The sequence below is a fragment of the Argentina anserina genome, chromosome 5, assembly GCF_933775445.1.
Source record: "Argentina anserina chromosome 5, drPotAnse1.1, whole genome shotgun sequence".
Taxonomy (NCBI): Eukaryota; Viridiplantae; Streptophyta; class Magnoliopsida; order Rosales; family Rosaceae; genus Argentina; species Argentina anserina.
Window position 1 is genome coordinate 17,284,119 of NC_065876.1, and position 17,400 is coordinate 17,301,518.

The 17,400-nt window shown below is 36.6% G+C and overlaps 3 protein-coding genes across 5 annotated transcripts; all 3 read right to left on the reverse strand.

The window, feature by feature from the left end:
- Positions 1-2,446: 2,446 nt before the first annotated feature.
- On the reverse strand, positions 2,447-4,946 carry LOC126794544 (uncharacterized RNA-binding protein C1827.05c). Its single transcript, XM_050521293.1, has 9 exons — positions 4,868-4,946; positions 4,618-4,781; positions 4,418-4,529; positions 4,251-4,306; positions 3,743-3,790; positions 3,551-3,648; positions 3,147-3,216; positions 2,940-3,050; positions 2,447-2,825 (listed from the first exon to the last, which is right to left on the reverse strand). Exons 2-9 carry the CDS (start codon positions 4,756-4,758, stop codon positions 2,775-2,777), a joined length of 687 nt encoding a protein of 228 aa, XP_050377250.1. The 5' UTR covers positions 4,759-4,781; positions 4,868-4,946; the 3' UTR covers positions 2,447-2,774.
- Positions 4,947-5,412: 466 nt separating this feature from the next.
- LOC126794381 (uncharacterized) lies at positions 5,413-9,264 on the reverse strand. 3 transcript variants are annotated; one of them, XR_007672142.1, is made up of 9 exons: positions 9,181-9,264; positions 8,684-8,802; positions 8,409-8,574; positions 8,263-8,321; positions 8,060-8,178; positions 7,168-7,408; positions 6,754-6,853; positions 5,635-6,114; positions 5,413-5,543 (listed from the first exon to the last, which is right to left on the reverse strand). XR_007672142.1 is itself a non-coding variant. In XM_050521088.1 (8 exons), the coding sequence occupies exons 2-8, from the start codon at positions 8,741-8,743 to the stop codon at positions 6,035-6,037; spliced, it is 825 nt and encodes a 274-aa protein (XP_050377045.1). In that variant the 5' UTR covers positions 8,744-8,802; positions 9,181-9,264; the 3' UTR covers positions 5,457-6,034. The 3 variants fall into 3 exon arrangements, 2 of the variants coding, with proteins under 2 accessions (XP_050377045.1, XP_050377046.1); XM_050521088.1 differs by having other exon boundaries at positions 5,457-6,114; XM_050521089.1 differs by lacking the exon at positions 9,181-9,264 and adding an exon at positions 8,896-9,112 and having other exon boundaries at positions 5,457-6,114.
- Positions 9,265-10,222: 958 nt separating this feature from the next.
- LOC126794335 (uncharacterized) lies at positions 10,223-14,617 on the reverse strand. The gene is made up of 9 exons (XM_050521018.1): positions 14,472-14,617; positions 14,172-14,262; positions 13,992-14,052; positions 13,103-13,180; positions 12,613-12,686; positions 12,022-12,135; positions 11,817-11,924; positions 10,671-10,709; positions 10,223-10,560 (listed from the first exon to the last, which is right to left on the reverse strand). Exons 1-9 carry the CDS (start codon positions 14,543-14,545, stop codon positions 10,474-10,476), a joined length of 726 nt encoding a protein of 241 aa, XP_050376975.1. The 5' UTR covers positions 14,546-14,617; the 3' UTR covers positions 10,223-10,473.
- Positions 14,618-17,400: the final 2,783 nt, after the last annotated feature.

Genomic DNA, 17,400 nt, shown 5'->3' on the forward strand with positions numbered 1-17,400 from the left:
ACATGTTTACTCAAAACTTTCAGGTGGGATGTGATCGGAGGAAATATAGTCCGAATTCCTTATTTGCACTTTCCAGGTGGATATCACATCCGGATACAGCAGAAACATACAAAAAAACAGCATATAACTCCAGGTGCTTAAACCGGACATGTCAACATGGGATACACCGTGACAGTCACCACATCCTGTTCAGAAAGCATTGCTGCCTCTGGAGCACAGTACTCTAAATCCTTAGATTGTTGACTTAATAATCAAGGTTCAGAGTCCAGACTAGTATGTTGGCAAATGTATTATGTATTTTTTTATCCATAAGAAGGTATTATGTAATATGATCTATCCAGTAAACAGAAGAACGACAAAGAACCAACTATTATTGATCAGGCACAAAGGTTTGTGCATCTACGGATCTACCTAGATAACTGAGTAGAGAATGGAAGCTGAAAAAACAGAATAGTTTAAATGCATACAGCCATTTGAGTTTTGGGACAAATACAACCTTACTATCACTGCAGTACCACACGACAGGAATCCAAACTGTTACATTTCTTTCCTACAATCCTACAACCTACAACAAGAAACAGGTTAATATATATAATTGGAGCAGAGATAAGAAAGTTTCATTTATACAATATGTTTATTGTAATGTTAACATGTTTGATATGAAGGCGGTATCATGTCAAGTACCATCCATTACTATCTCGATCTGTATAGAAGCTAAACGGAGTGGATGCAACAGAATCACCATATTTACCATATTCATGCTCGCTTCAATTAATTGTATGTCTGGTGACTCTAATCACTGTGTATAATCTTTTGTTGTTCTCCTTTTTTTCTTCTGGCCATGGTATCCAGTCTTTCTTCGGCCATGCTTGAGCTTATCCTTGTGGACATGGTGAAGATGGTAACGGTAATCACTGCCTCTTTCAAGGTGGCCATGCTTGTGATCATGGTGACTGCTTTTTCTTTTATGATGAGAATCATAGTTGTGGTGCCTTGCTTCATGCCTGTGATGTTTATGGACATGAACATGTCGGTGATCTACATTAATTCTTTGTCTTGTATTCTTGGTATTCAGACTATGCTCCCAGAAATGATCTTCCCACCAGTCATATAAAGGATCAAAAAGTCCCTTCTGATGTAAAAGCCACAGGAGCACAATGACTGCACCTCAACATATAATATGTTATGTTTTCGTTGCATCTCCAAAATCATGCTCTAAAGAATACACTAATTTTGGAAAAATATATCTGTACCTGTTGGAAATATTGCCAAAAGTAGACCGAACATCAGAATCCAACTCGTACATATGTACTGTATATGGCATTTGAAGTCAAAGAATCCAGAGCATTTGGTTCTGTTCATGATAAAAAAAAAACAAGAGATTAATGAAAGTTTGTATAACAGAGTAGATGTAATTTCAAATACAATTACGTACCCAGGTTACGTGTACAATTATGAACAGAAAATATGTACATGTACTCTCTCACACACAAATCAGAGAGATCACACAAAAGCAGAGAAACTATAGTTTATAGTCAACAAGTTTCTAATCATAGTATGAGACATGAAAGGATAATCTGAATGTGTAACGCATCTACACAATGACTGGATGGTTATCAAAGGTAAAAGCTGATCGTGAACATAATTCTAAATGTAAAAATTGGTTCCTGTTTTCATAAAAATGAAAAGAAAGGAAGAAGTTATATGAATGAATTCGAAATGCTTGATTTTGCATTACTGAGGTGCGTATCGTTTTGTTTTAATTCATGAAGATTTTCAGTTGTGTTATTGCCTTCTTCATTCGTATAACTTCTTCATTTCTTTTCATTTAGGCATGAACATAACAGATTGAAGATCTGTCTACATATTGACCGTGATTAGGATGTGTCACATGGATAGAAACCGATATCACTTATACGGAAATATTTAATAACCTTCATTTGTTGCTAGTATGTAGTCTATGCGCATGGTCTGCACAAAATGCAGCTCCTAGATCCCTGATGATATGTTGCTACATAACTCTCAAACAATATAATTTATAACACATCTATTGTTCCATTTAACGACTCCAAAATCATGAATGAATGCACAACAAATTGCTACAACACTCCGTCCAATTTTCCAATATTCACCTTTAAGCATATACTACTGCTTGAGAAGAGATGAAAATCCAGTCAAGAGAACAGGACAATCACATTGATCATCAGCATCGATGCTAACTGCCTATTTTATTTGATTCATGGGCTGCCCTTTCAAATGGATTTTTCCACCGCTTGAAGGTGATGGTGTAAAATGTATTTGTGCTGATCAATCTTGTATTGTACGATGTATCTGACCTGGCGTTTTGGTGTCTTAAGATTGTAATGTATACGATTGAAGTATTACAGGAAGTGTTTGTAAGCAATAGTACCACAAAACTTTACAGCAGAGAGCGTTTTTAACTCAATAGAAAAATTATGATTCATATTCATTCAAAATTGCTACCCAGAATTGAAACTCGAACTATATAAGAACTACAACGCGGCACTCCTTCATTAATTCATATCATGGGTCAAAAACTATATTTCTCTACATGGGGTACCTTTAAAACTTGAAGATTGTAGAAAATGAAAGAAATCATAAAGCTACATACGGGTACATGTAATGATAATAGTTCAAGACCAAAACCTTCAGGTATCCAGAAAGTCACTTTTGAGGGTGGATGATATATAGAGTGCTTCATCCCATCCTAGTCAAATCCACGTGACATAGAAGGGATGTAAATTATTTGCCACCTACTTCAGGCGCAACTTCCTCTTCTTTGGAGCAGGCTGATCATTAGTGACCTGCACAGAATCGAAAAGAAGGATGAGCAACCGAACAAAGAATACCAGACTGGTGTTAAATTAAGTACAATTGCTTCAATCCAATATAACACACAAGAGACGCTTAATTCTTACAATCTCTGGGCACTTGTACTCAATACCAGCAGCCACAATTCTCTTTTGACGCTTCAGATCTCTCTTCTTAATTTTCTCCACCAGCTTTTTGTGCTCTTCAGCTGTCCTTTCCTGAAATTTTACAACCCCACAATGGAAGGTTAAATAAGTGGCATGCTTGTTTGGTAATGTAAATGTTGCCAATGTACTTTTCAATATATGCAATACCTTGTCATGCCTCTTGCGCTCAATTTGAACCCAGTTCAAGGGTTTGGCTCGGACTTTGCAATTTTTCCACCTATGAAACAAACAAGACACAGACACTAAGCAGCTTCAGGCTAAATGGCGAACCACAACTAGAGCATTAATTTGAAAGGTGAGGCTATTTCACATTGATCATTAGCCTAAATTATATGGTATACATGTCATTTAAATGCCCACAATAATTTTTGCTGGCATAAACAAGATAGGAGAGAGTGAGTACATTGTCCACTTCAAGGGCCATCCTAAATCATTCGGTTCAATTTGAATGCATGATTATGAAATTCTTCAGCCAAAAAGTTCAAGCAACCAAACAACTTGACCAACATTTGAACCCAACCTTACTAACAATTTCATAATTGAAGACTTACAACTTCGGGTGAACCTTCTGTGGAGGAATAAGTTGGGTTTGCAGAAGGCATTCAAACAACAAATAATTATGCATGGTTTCAGCAACAATTTTGGCCACCTGCATGCAAGGCATCAAATTGTTAGGGAAAAGCAAGGTTTCAAAGAACAGGCTTTGGAAACTAAAAATAAAATCATAGTGAAGCATAGCCCACCCCTGGGTCCTCAAACTCGATGAAGCCATAATGCTTTGACTTTCCTGTCTGTTGATATGAAGTAAAGACGTTAATACGTCACACACACAAATCTACTACAAGATCAATAAAAAAAGAACAGAAAAGCATGAACTGCTTAGGTAATTCATTCTCAGTTTAAAAATAATAAAAACAATCTTTAGTTTTTAAAAGCTCAAGCTTGTCACTGCTTCGTTCGCCTGGGTGTAGTGCAGGAAAGAAAAGGCTCATGCTCATGGGTTAACTCAATCATTAACTCACTTAAAACACTAAATTTACACTTGGTATAGATTTCTAAACACAGAATATAAATCCCAATTTACAAGTTTTCAGAAAATGCCTCGAACATGTCATATGCCTCTAGTTAAACACTTCAAGAAAATCAGATAAGGGACCCATAGACAACCGGTTGACAATTACTACCACAAACACAATCTGGACATCATCAATCAATCACTCAAATATACATCCAAGGCCCAGAATATTTTACCTTTTTGTTGCGTACGACTCTCAATCTGTTGATTACACCAAACTGCCCAAAAAACCCTGCAAAAAAAATTTATATATATATAAATATCAAATTCAGCCGAGACTCAATCCAGAACCTTCACCAAACATTACTCTAATATTCTTCACTTCATCAGAACCCCATTGTACCTTGCATTTCAGTTTCGTAGAAGCCGTGGGGTATCCGGCTAATGTATACAACCCTGGCAACCTCTTCCTTGGGCTTCTCTTCGGGGAGCTTACGCGCAGGACCTTCTAACGGCTTCCCTCATCAACAATCAGCACAACAGGGTAAGCAAACACACAACATAAATGAGCGATATTCGGAAGTAACAAAGTTGAGGGATTACCAAGAAGTCAGGAGCAGCAGTAGGAGTAGTGGAAGTAGGAAGTGGGTTTTGAGCAGAAGCACCAGACAGAGCTTTCTGAGCAGAAGCAGAGACAGCTTTGCTCAGTTGCTTCTTCATCGCCTTTTTCGCCTTCGCCCCCATCTCGCTCAAGTAAAACCAGAAATCTAAACACCAGAACAAAAAAAAACTAGATCGGGACTTGATGAACAACAGCACAGAGAATCGCAGAAAGGCCGGAAATAGGGTTTACCTGGGAAGGTTGGGGTTTTGGTGAGCAAAGAGGTGGGAGAGAACAAGAGGCGGGGTTTTGTATTAGGTTTTCAGAGTTGATTCTTCAGGTGTGTTATTGGGCCTTTCGGGTTTTATGTGTTATTGCATGGCTCCCGGTTTTATGTGACCGTGAACCCCGTTTGTTTTTAATTTTTCTTTTTAAAATATAGTTCTTTCTCTCTAATATTAAGAATCTGAAGAAAATAATAAATTTATGATTCCATATGAAATTTATTACATTCAACAGAAAGTTGCACCCTAGTTGTCGGCTACGCTCAATTTGAGAAATTGATAGTTTTTTTTTTTCCACTAACAAGCATGATCTTCATGAGATTTACAAATCCATAAGATGTTAAACATTAGTTTTTCGTATGAACCTATTTGTAAATATCAAGTATTACATACGGATTCTCGATGATAATTGATACATCTATGATTCAATTTCTTCCAACATTCTATTTTAAATTCAATTATGCACTTGATGTGAATTATCACTTCAAAAGTAATTCCGTGTTTCCAACTTATGTGGTTTCTATTGCAAATTATAAAATCTTATCACGACTACTACGTGAAATTTTTGAACTTAACCAAAATGCAATGTGTGCCATTGCTTACAATCACATGACTTGTCCTGGCATTAAACTTCGTATTCTTCTCTGTCATACAAAAAATCTTGTTACAAATTGCAGTAGAAGCGTGTTTGGTGGCAACACAGTACCACAATAACCAGTCAAGTTCCTTACTTACGTTTTCTCTTTCAAAACATCCATACTTTTTCCAAATGGAAATACCCGAAACACTCCTTGTATGACATTGATTGGTCAGGCAAATTGCCTTTTTTTTTCCGACTGCAGGGCGTATCACACTTGGTACAACTGACCTGTGTTAAATTTTCTCGCAAAGGCATCAAAACCCACACAAAACATAAGAGAGGAAGAAAAAACCAAAGCTGATGTCTACTAATTAAAACGTGACAGTATATCTTGTTTGACAAGCGATTTCCAGAGGGTCTGGTAGATCAAAAATCGAGCCATTCATAATTTGTTGGAATAACCATTTGTTAGCAGCCTCGGTGAAAAGGAGGTACAAATAATCCTTGCAGGTCTCTTGCCTCCGATTGTCAGATCAAAGGAATCCTATTTTCCGCCTAAAATAAAGACATATCTACTGGAGGTCCATACACAGTCTTCCAAGAAATTGGAATAAGCCATTTATCATTACTGTTGCCTGCACAAAGCCATTAGCAACAGATGAGTACACCACTAACCAAAATCATTGTTCATGTTAAAGTTCAAAACTTGTTGGAAGAAGACTAGAACTCATGGAAACAATATTTAGGGTTATTGACACGTCATTTTATAATCTGCAAGTCTGAACTGCAAAATACTGTGAAACTTAAAGACATACGCATGCCAGTACACACACAAAAACCCCATGTCTGATAGGAAGTGACAATGTTGATCAGTCATCCATGCAATTGGTGAAGAAATATAAAATGACAAGCTTTATACTTACTGTCATGTTTGCTTCGAAGAATTGTCATGACAGGAGAATTTTACAGCTGTAACACACTTATATTTCACAACAAAAATGCATCTATGAAAACAGCAACAGAAACACCTAAAGAACAAGCAATGACAAGTGAGTATGCTTGTGGCAACGACTGGAGTCCTCGCCTTCTATTCTCTTTGTTACCTTTACTTTGACAAAAATAAAAAAGCAAGAGAGAGAGACCAACAACAGAAATACAAGAAAGTACAGTGATGGGTATCACCAAACTCCTCTGAGACAGAAGCATCTAATTAATATAGTAATTGTATCTATTTTATAACAGAAACTGACCATGGAATTTAGTGGGACTCTTACCCTGAAGTTTGCATGCTGCCTCGGCCAAATGGAAAGCATCAGGTGTGTTATCTCCTTCAGAGCAGTAGCATAGTAAGCAGGTGACCTTCAATCCCTTAGCCTAATAAAATAAGAGCAAACCTGGATTAAGGTGATTTCTTGTCTCATGCTATAGCTTGTGAATCTAACCATTGTCCTTTTTTCTTATGTTTTTCACTGTCACATGGCTGTGGTTATGGATAGAGGCTAAGCAAGAATTGGTTGATTGAGTGGAGGAACTTCAAAAAAAAGATACATAAATATAAGAAATATTGTGTAATATTTTCTGGAAGCCCCTTGCTGAACACCCTATTAAAAGAACTTGTGTAACACCTTAATTACTAGAAGTGTGACTAGGTCCACTTATTGCTATTTTGGTATAACTCACAAGAGTACCTTGAAGCAAGAAAACAGTGCCGCGAAAGGCAAGCTTGGATAATAATATTCTTCTTCTTCAAATTCACCTTCAAAGGGCAAGCTGTCCTCTGGCATGGCATTGCCTTCAGCTAATGTGCTAAGATACTTCCAAGACCTCTGATTTGGGTTATAATCCTGAAGTCTTTTCCACCCAAGTTGTGCACAGTAATCATCTGTTCCATCAGCATTGGTGCTAGACAGATAATGCATCTGTGAACCACTGGAATATCACAGAACGTAAAACCAATCAAATACGTGCACGAAAGTACAAATGATTCAGCTACACAAAGACCATTCTCATGCAACAGAGTTCAGAGCTTCCCTCGGTTTTCATGATGCACAATAAAGTAAATGGAAGATGCTTCCTTCTATATTAGTTTCATAGTACACGGTACAAATCAAGTAGTAATAACAACTTATATATCCCATAGAAGTTCCAATATGTTATTAATATCACTAATTCAGCTCTGAAAATTAAGTAAAAGCAATCATAAGATAATAAAACTACTGCCACAAGAAGGAAGTCAGCCAAAAATTCATTGAACTTTTTAGGGTGGCAGAAAAATGAAGGGTTGAGTCTGACAATTATCATCACCTAAGTAGAAATAGTTTATTTCTAAGTATTATTGGATCATGTTTCTAAGGTAACTGCTTAACATATGATTGGATGCTTATGAATTAAGTTTTCTTTTAAGCGCATCAATTTTACCTTCACCTATAATGTTTGCCTCAACCTATCAGTGTCCAATTGTCCATATAAATACTCTCCCATGGTTGCTGAATTCAAATATTTTAAAATACAAAAGCAAATGTGCATGAAGAATTTCAACTCAGAGAAGCAAGCAGAAGCAATGACTGATGCTATCTGTACCTTGACATATCAATTCTCTGCCACCTCCCAAAGTCTAAGCTTGAAAGCACAATGACATGCTTCTTTCCGCTGGCAGCAACATAATCAGCCAAGTTCTTAGCAAATTCAATCATCATCCCCTGTGTAGAATAACCATTTTGATGTTATCCCCTAAAACATACAAAAGTAGAGCACTGTAACTGTGGTAAACCCTACTACTGTACCTTAACAACAGGTGATCTTTGTTGGATTAAAGACATTGCATTAGAAGAGGAGTCATAAGCTGCAAAACACGAAATTCACCTACTAAGAAAAAAAAAAGATACAGTAGAAAAATTACAGGTAAGAAAGAGCAAAAGGGAATGAGCACCTTCAAGAGGGAGAGCAAGCTCTCCTTGAGGAACAGGCCCATATGCATCGTTGCCAACACATGGAAGGATAAAGGGAGTGTCCAAATACCCGACTCTCTCTGCCTTTGTCGACGCAACTAAAAGATCCACCGCTAGCTGTCCCACATTTCCAATCGACAACGCTGGCTGGTATAACATTACCAAACTTTTAAAATTTCGCACTTCCAACTTCTCAAGCACTCAACAATCCAACAGACAAAGTAACAACGAAACTGCGGTAGTAAATTGAACAGACCAGGATTAGAGTGGAGGATTCCGCACGGAAGTGTTTTCTTTCTTCAGGAATGAATTCCATTTTCAACTGAAAGTCAAGTTCCACCCTGTGGTTGCTGATGTTGATGAACTTTTTTCTTGCTAGACAAATAAGCAACACAAAATTTGTCGTGAAATCAACAACAACAACAATTCAAGGTAACTTTAAACTAAGTAATACAAAAGAGGGTTTACGATGTAAAACCGAAGAAGTTGATAGTTAACATGGTCTGGCAGATTTAAGTCCCAGCTTTCAATATTCAGTATGTTTCAGAAGAACCTTAATCTATTGACCAATGGGGTTTTCTTAGTCATGAGCACACAGATTACAGACCAGGCAATTGGGTTCCTTGGTCCTTATAATCAGAGTGATATGGAATTTCAGTTTGAGTTTGATAACAATAGATGAATGGAACATGAATCCATGCAAAAACAATCAAACAGAAACCAAATAGTTAGAAAGAAGAGATCGAAGAATACCTCGGTGAAGATTGGCCAGGAATGTTTCTATGGCGCACTATTGCTCTTGCTGCTGAGAGAAAGAATGAATGGAGAAACGGAGGCTTTAGGCCGAAAGGAATGACTTTTTTTATGCAAATTTTAGAAGAGTAAGGATAATTAAGATTTTTTAGTTTTCTTTTCTTTTTTTATCATCAAAAAAATAACGAGTAAAAATTTCATCTACTCACAGTAAATAGGAGGCTATCAATTCGACTCACAACAGAGCTCTTTGTTAAAAATAAATAAAAAATTTGTTCTGATCCAGCTTGCATAGAAAGTCTTGGGTACTTTGCATGTAAATACACGACATCTCCCTACATTAAAGTATTAAAGAATTTGTAAGTGACCAAAAAATTACAATAGCATGTATTTTATGACATTCCATCTGCTGCCCAGCACCATCTGCCTCTAGAACAAAGTGTTACTCTTGCCAATAGAATGTTATGGGTCCGATTCACAAATGACTAGATGCAGCATTGGAATTATTTATATGATTGAAAATAATTTTGAAAAAAAATAATAATAAACAACAATCCATGAACTCCACCGCCTAACCCTTTTTTCTCATATATAACTTCCTTAGCCTAGTACCGAAAACAGACATGTTGTAAGACTAGTCACTAATGGAAGCATACTAGGTTGCAAAACTTCCCAAGTGATCGGAGGTCTAACACCCCTCACAAGAGATACCTAAATGGAACAGATATGGTTGCTCACTCGACCACCATTTTGAAATTGAAATAAACAGAAAAACTAACATGATTCTTCATATCCGATTGTAAAGCATCTCTATCTCTGGTGGTTCGTGCTTTTCGTAAGCTTTGTTATCATTACTGTGTTGGCATGAATGAACAAGCATATTACCCTTTTCAGTATCTTACATTTGCTAGCAGTTAGCTGCCTACTTGTAGGTGGTGATATCCATAATCTATCCATTAAATCCATTCATACTTTCATAGCAACAGTTTGCTCCTTACTCTCTTATCTAGTAATAATCCTGTACGACATGACAGGTTCTAAATAAATTAATAGCATCAATCATTCATAATGTTTTTTTTTATGTAATCAAGGGCCAGAATTAGTTACAAAGATTTAAATAACTTTGGTAGTATGAAACTAATCATACATCGGATTTGATACAATGAAAATCCTGTTTCCAAACAAGTCAAAGACGCATAATCATACACATCCTCCAACTTTCTGATCCCCAGAAAGCTTGGGTAATCATCGACGACAACCTACCAAGACCCTACCAGATGAAAAGCAGACCAGTCAGCCGCGTTTCACGGGCCTTTGGACATAAGACTTGTTAGGATCTTCAGTTTTTAGTTTGGGAGGACGAAGTTCTCCTTTCTTGGCCTGAATGCACACAGATGTTAGTACATAAACGCTTTTATTATTTTGTTTCAACTCAAACTATCAATTCTTTATTTTGCAATTAATGAAACCCAAGTAAAACTGCAACTCACCTTCTTTCCACCCTTTTTAAAATCTCTCCAGCTTGAAACCTGATCAATAGAAGGGATCAAACGCAAGTCCCAAGAAGGAGTTAGATTGGTAGGAACAAACTACTATATGAGATCCACACACCTATCATCTGCTCTCTAAGCATAGGAACTTGTAGGGTTAACAACTCAGATAGGCATTCCAACTACAAATAAAATTCAGGACCTACTATAATTTCTCTGTTAATAGAATTTTCCTATTAGTGTTTATACAGTAATGTTAAGTCAACATTTAGGCATCTTTCACATTGGACATATGATGTTGGGAATGATAACAAACTGTATCCAATTAATACCTTTTAAGGTTTCAGAAGAAAGAATTTCTGCATTTCTTAGGCTCAAGGGTATAGCATGGACTTTTGAAAAAGCATAAATGCACAACATATCTCCATGTATTCATACTACTCGTACACAACGGGAAATAAGAAATTCTAATTACAAAAATAAATAAAAAATAAATAGGAAGGTTGTTTTGCAGCATTGAATTGAACTATGTAAATTCTATATATTATGTAAGACATATAGTAGGTTGTGGCATAGAATAGTTTCTACAATGTGAGGTGGTTTGAACTCCCTAAGTGCCCAGCAAGATGGAGAGTAATTAGAATAACACGTCTGCTAGGAGACAAACAATGTATGTGATTGACATAGCCCCCTTTAGTGCTTCTTCTGGTCACGTATCTATAATATTTTATACATGTAACTGTGTATATTACTGCTTATATTCCCGTTTCTCATCAGTAACTTAACTCATCATTCTTTTACACTTTCAAAAGTACAATACAAGCAATTGAACCAGTTTCCCAGTTACCTTAAGCAGGAAGATCATGTACCTCTCTACACAAAATTCAGTTCCAAGACCTTATGATTAGATTAATCTAGGACTAACACTGACATCAATCATTGACTCTGTGATCTAAGTAGTATAATCTGTGAAATAAATCAAGGGCATCCAACATATTGGGCTTTGGCCAGTGTCTATAATCCTTCTAGGCATATAAAAGAACACGCAAAATCCTCCTTTAGGGAACCAACTATAATTACCTCACAGCAAACTGATGCCCATGTCACACATATTCGTACAGAAAATAGAAAAGAACAGAAACATACCCTGTTTTCTCTTGTATCTTCCCATGCTGCCTCATGATCTCGTTTTCTTTTCCACATCTCTTTGGCTTCTTCTTCATCTTTTTTCAATCTTCCTTCCTCTTCTGATATCTACAAGGCAATAAAAGACAAAGGAAACTACCATGAAACCTTAAACCTTCAGCAATAATGGTTCAAGCAAAGAAAAAAAATCAAGTTTCTAGCATACCCTCATTTGCATTTTTCTCCTCCGCCATTCTTGTTCTGTTAATATTTCTCGAACCTTCTTTTTTAGTTCTTGCTGAAACTCTTCTGACTGCTCATACTGTTGCTCATATTTTCCCTGAATCATATATCAAAGCATAATGTTTACAATTATATTGAGTAGGATATTGAAAAGCCCAATAAAATTAAATCGCATGACTAGGGACCGGTGTTACTTCCATTAGACGGGAAGAAAAGTAATGTAAAATTAATACATTTACAAGATACCATAACGGCATAACCTAAGCACACTCACAAGTCTACCGTTTTAGTTTGGAGCAAACACAAAAGGTTAGGGATTATTAGCTCAGCCCAGTAAAGGGTTAACCATATCCTTTATACTGCAAGTCTTGTGTGGATGGATTTCTTTCACCATTAGCATCTGGGTATAATTCTGTCCTTTTTTTCTGGTAATAACTAATTCTTTAAATCCCAAATCTGGGATACTGATAACAAGTGTAAGGTCCATAATCACGCTTCCAGATTGGTCAAGATGATGAACAAACACACACACCATCATATGCAATTATCGAAGATATATTGGAACAGAAAGTACCTCATCGACTAATGACTTTATTTTAGAAGCTGTATCTTTCTTCAACTGCTTCTTCCTTTTTGCCCTGAGTTCATCTGCATCCCATATTAAGAACAATGAGAATCCTTTCAACTCCATCAATAATGCAATCACTCCACCAAGGAAATTTTAAAAAATAACATAATAAGGAAAAATAACTTTTTTTTTTGTAGAGAGGATACTGGAGCTCTATGACCAAAAGAAGATACACAAGGTAGAAATTTAACGACAAACAAAAACAAGACAAATAAAGTATATTGGGACAACACAATGCTTCTATGCACACCAAGTTTTCATGAAAACATGTAAAAATGTCCATGTATATAGATGATGGCCAGATGAGTGACAAACAATTAGCGAATACATCAATCGATTGTTAAGCCCATTATTTTTTGTGTTCATATGAATGAAGAGTCCATTATACACAGAAAATTCCAGACACCAAGGTGAACATAAAAGTAAAATTTCTGACCTTTGGCCGCAGAGACTTGGCTAATGATATAGTCCCTTTCTTGTTGATCGAGTAAAAGTTGGTGGGCTTTCGCCAATGCTGAAAATAAATGGACAGTTCTATGTTAATAAAAGCATACATTAATAAAAACAAATGGGCATTAATATATCCTAAATGTATTGATGAGAATTTTAATTGATTTTAGTCTCTATGAACAACGCTCAAACAGCCAAATATCAACTTTATTGCTTCAAGAATACAAAGTACAAAAGCACAGAATACAAAACTCAGCTTAGATCTCAGCTTGAGGCCAAAATTGACAGGCTGATTATCAACATCTGTACTATGGATTTCAAGACTCAAATTCTGATTCATTAAACAGGTTACCCCTGCTTTCAGTTCTACAATACAGCATAAACTTACAATACCTTCAGATAGTATCAAGCATCAAATCATAACAGGTTTCCCATCTCATTCAAAATGTGTCCTCAAAACAAGATTAATGTGATGGTATTACATTAGTAATAACTAATATGCCATCACGTAAGTCCACTACCTTTTATTGCCTCAAGAAACACCCCCATCCCCCACACCACACCACCCCACTTACCTTTGCCTGCTGGAAAGTCGGAGATTGATAACGAGCCTTGAAATCAAAATCAAATTATCTACACTTACTAGGGACAGTTAATTTTTCACTCACTCCATTACCCTCCCACTACTGGATTAAAGTGATGCAAGCATAAGCTAGTCTGCTATCTGTGTCTTAAAACCAAAGGACTTCATTTATTTTAATAGAAATTAACTGCCATATCTCAAACATAGGCTTATAAACAAAACTGAAATAAAATAAGCAACGTAACAGATGTATTAAATCGAGTACAAAGAGTATGGAAGCAGAAATTAGCACCTCCAAAAGCCTCCTTAGCTTGCGGATGCTTGCACTTATCAGGATGAACCATCAAAGACAACTGCAAACAATTCACATAAAAATACCTCAATAAATGACTGGATCATAAGCAAGCAAAATAAAAAAATAAAAAATAAACGGCCACAGCTAGTGTCAACTGTCAACATATTATAAACTTACCTTTCGATACTGTTTTTTAACATCATCTTCGGTTGCATCAAACGGTAAGTTGAGATACTCGAAAGGATTTAACTTGAAGCAGTTGAGGATCCTGCATATTGTTCACAGAGACAATCCGGTACATATTATCAAATTCGAATGAAAACTGATTCCACAGTTCCAATTCGCGGGGGATCATATTGCTCACGATTCAATTCAAAACAAATGAAGATAACCTTAACCCTAGCTAGTTTCCGGTTGAATAATAACAGTAGGACATAGATATAGAAATACACGAGAGAGAGAGAGAGAGAGAGAGACCTGAGGACTTGGTTGTCCCTCTCGACTTCGCTGACTTCGGCGTAGAAGCTCTTGAGAAGCAAATCGTCGTCCATGGAGGAGGCAGCGTGTTTCAATTTCTTCTCCCAACCCACCCCCACACCGCACTAGGACTAGGCATTAACCGATTTGAAATGGATAAACGGGCCGAATCGGACCGAAAAAGTGAGCCGGTTAACCGAATTGTATTAAACAGACTGGAAAGTTATTAAAATTGCACCAAAACCGAATATAACAGGTTTGAAAATGGTTTTGGACTTCAGCCCAACTAAAAAAACCGAATAACCGAATTTTTTTAATTACTAAAAAAAGTATAATTTTAATATTGGGGTTTCATTAACTCATTCTCAATCTCTTAATCTAACTCGGCCGCTCGATCTCAGTCATCTCATTGTGCGAGACCAACTCCGCCTCCACTCAATCTCTTTCCAAAAACTCTGCCTCTACTCCGCCTCCATTCCACTTCCTAAGGGTATCATTCTTCATCTCTGATTCTATTTCTCTCACTAGTTCTCTTTAAGTTGAGAGTATTAGTTTGGATTTGGGAATTTTTATGTTAAAGTTTATGAATTCTGGGTTTGCTTCTGTTAGATCCCAAGAGCTTTGCTTATGAGTTTATATAGTTTTGTTTCGAATAGGGTTTTATGAATTGATTGAATTTTGGGTTTGCTTCTGGGTTAATAAATTATGCGTTCTCAGTTTATATATATAGTTTTGATTCAAATTTGATTCCAACTGTTATAGTGTTGACGAATTCATCTGCTTGTGCCCAAACTATGAAAATTCGATGTTTGTATCATAATTGCTTCTTTATTTCAAACTATATGATGGAGTCTAATAATGCTTTCATCAGTTCAATATGGTAATCTAGATTGCATACTAGTTGGTTCAGCTATACGCCTATACTAATTCTCAAGTTTTGTCTCTATTTGTTAATGCAGCACTGCAACATCTGCATCTATTTACTTATTACATGCTCTTGTTTATGATAATAGATATGATAATGATATTATGATCTCTTTTTATTTCTTCTCACTACATTGCTTCTGTTTAATTCTCATTTGTAGGATAGATAGCAACTCTGAGGGATTTGATTCTACTCCTTGTGGGAGCAGCACACCTGGAACTGGGACACCATCAAGCACACCTTCATCAACCCAAGTGCCTCGGCTTCTTCCTCCACCTGCTGCTGCTCAACCTTCAGCAACCCAAGCACAAGCCACTGCTAGTACTGAGACGCAAGGACAAGGGACTGAAACAAAGAAGAGGAAGAATGCAAGTGTTGTTTGGGATCATGTTGTCAAGTTAACCAATCCTGATGGCTCGAGGATGGAGAAGTCGGTGGCCAAGTGTAAGTACTGCCCTACTACTTACCTTGTGCACTCAAAGGGGAATGGGACTTCAACCATGAGGTATCACATGCTCATGTGCACCAAGTGTCTTCTGTATGTTGCCAATAAGAAATAGAGGTATCTCTCTTTTGATACTCCTGAAAATGGGCAAGGTTTGAAATCGTATGTGTATGATCCTGAAGTTACTAGGCTGTGTTTAGCTAGGATGGTTATTAGGATGAGCTTCCTTTTAGCTTTGTGGAGAAAAAAGGGTTTATGGATCTTATAAAATCATTGCAGCCACAGTTTACTCCATCTTCCCGTAGGCAAGTAACTAAAGACATTTGGGACTTGTATCAAAGTGAAAAAACAAGGATGAAGAATTTTTTAGTTGCCTATGGTCAAAGAGTTAGTTTAACCACATACATTTGGACTTCAATCCAAAATATCAACTATATAGTTTTAACTGCACACTTTGCTGATGATGATTGGAAGTTGTATAAGCGTATTATTAACTTTGTTGTCATCCCTAATCATAAGGATAAGACTATAGGGCAGCTTGTTGAGACATGTTTGATAGGATGGGGAATAGAGAAGGTTTTTACAGTTGTTGTGGATAATGCTAGCTCAAATCAAGTTGCACTTGATTATATGAGGGAGAAGATAGAAAATTGGAATGAACTTGTATTGAATATATCATTTTTGCATATGAAGTGTTACTGCTATATTCTTAACCTTATTGTTAAGGATGGCCTGGAAGAGCTAGGTGACTCAATTGAAGCAATTAGAAATTGTGTGAAGTATATTAGATATTCTCCCTCAAGGCTTGAGAGATTTAGGAAGTGTGCTGCACAAGAGAAATGTGACCATAAGGGTGGAATTATCCTTTTGGATGTATGCACTAGGTGGAACTCCACTTTCTTCATGTTTGATGTTGGTTGGAAATATAAGAAGGCTTTTGCAAGGATGAAGGATGAAGATGAACAATTTGATAGTTGTTTCAGTGAGAAAGTTGGTGGGAAGAAAAAGCACTGTAACTATTTCTCTTTACTATTTTTCTGTTTGATTTTCACTTATATGTTGGTTTATGCAAATTATATGTATGTTAGTTAATGGTTGTTACATGTTCTTTCTTTGAAGGATTGGGCCTCCTACTTCTGTTGACTGGGACAAGGCACATAGACTTGTGAAATTTTTAAAGATATTTTACGATGCAACAATTCAGTTCAGTGGGAGCAAGGTGGTGACTGCAAATCAGCTTGTTCAGTGGATGTGCACCATTATTGGGGAGTTAGAGAAGTGCATCAACAGTGATGACCCTCTCATGAAGAGCATTGGGATAACAATGAAGGAGAAGTATGATAAATACTGGGGGTAGCTAAAAGACATGAACAAGATATGCATAATTGCTATTCTGATGGATCCAAGATACAAGGAGTTGTATTTGGAGTATTTCTTCCCAAAGCTACAAAAGGACAAGACAAGAGTAAAGTTGATGGTTGAACAAGTGAAGCTTATCTTTGGGAAGATGTACTTGGAGTATGTTGATGATGATCCAGAAGCTGCTCAAGCTTTAATTG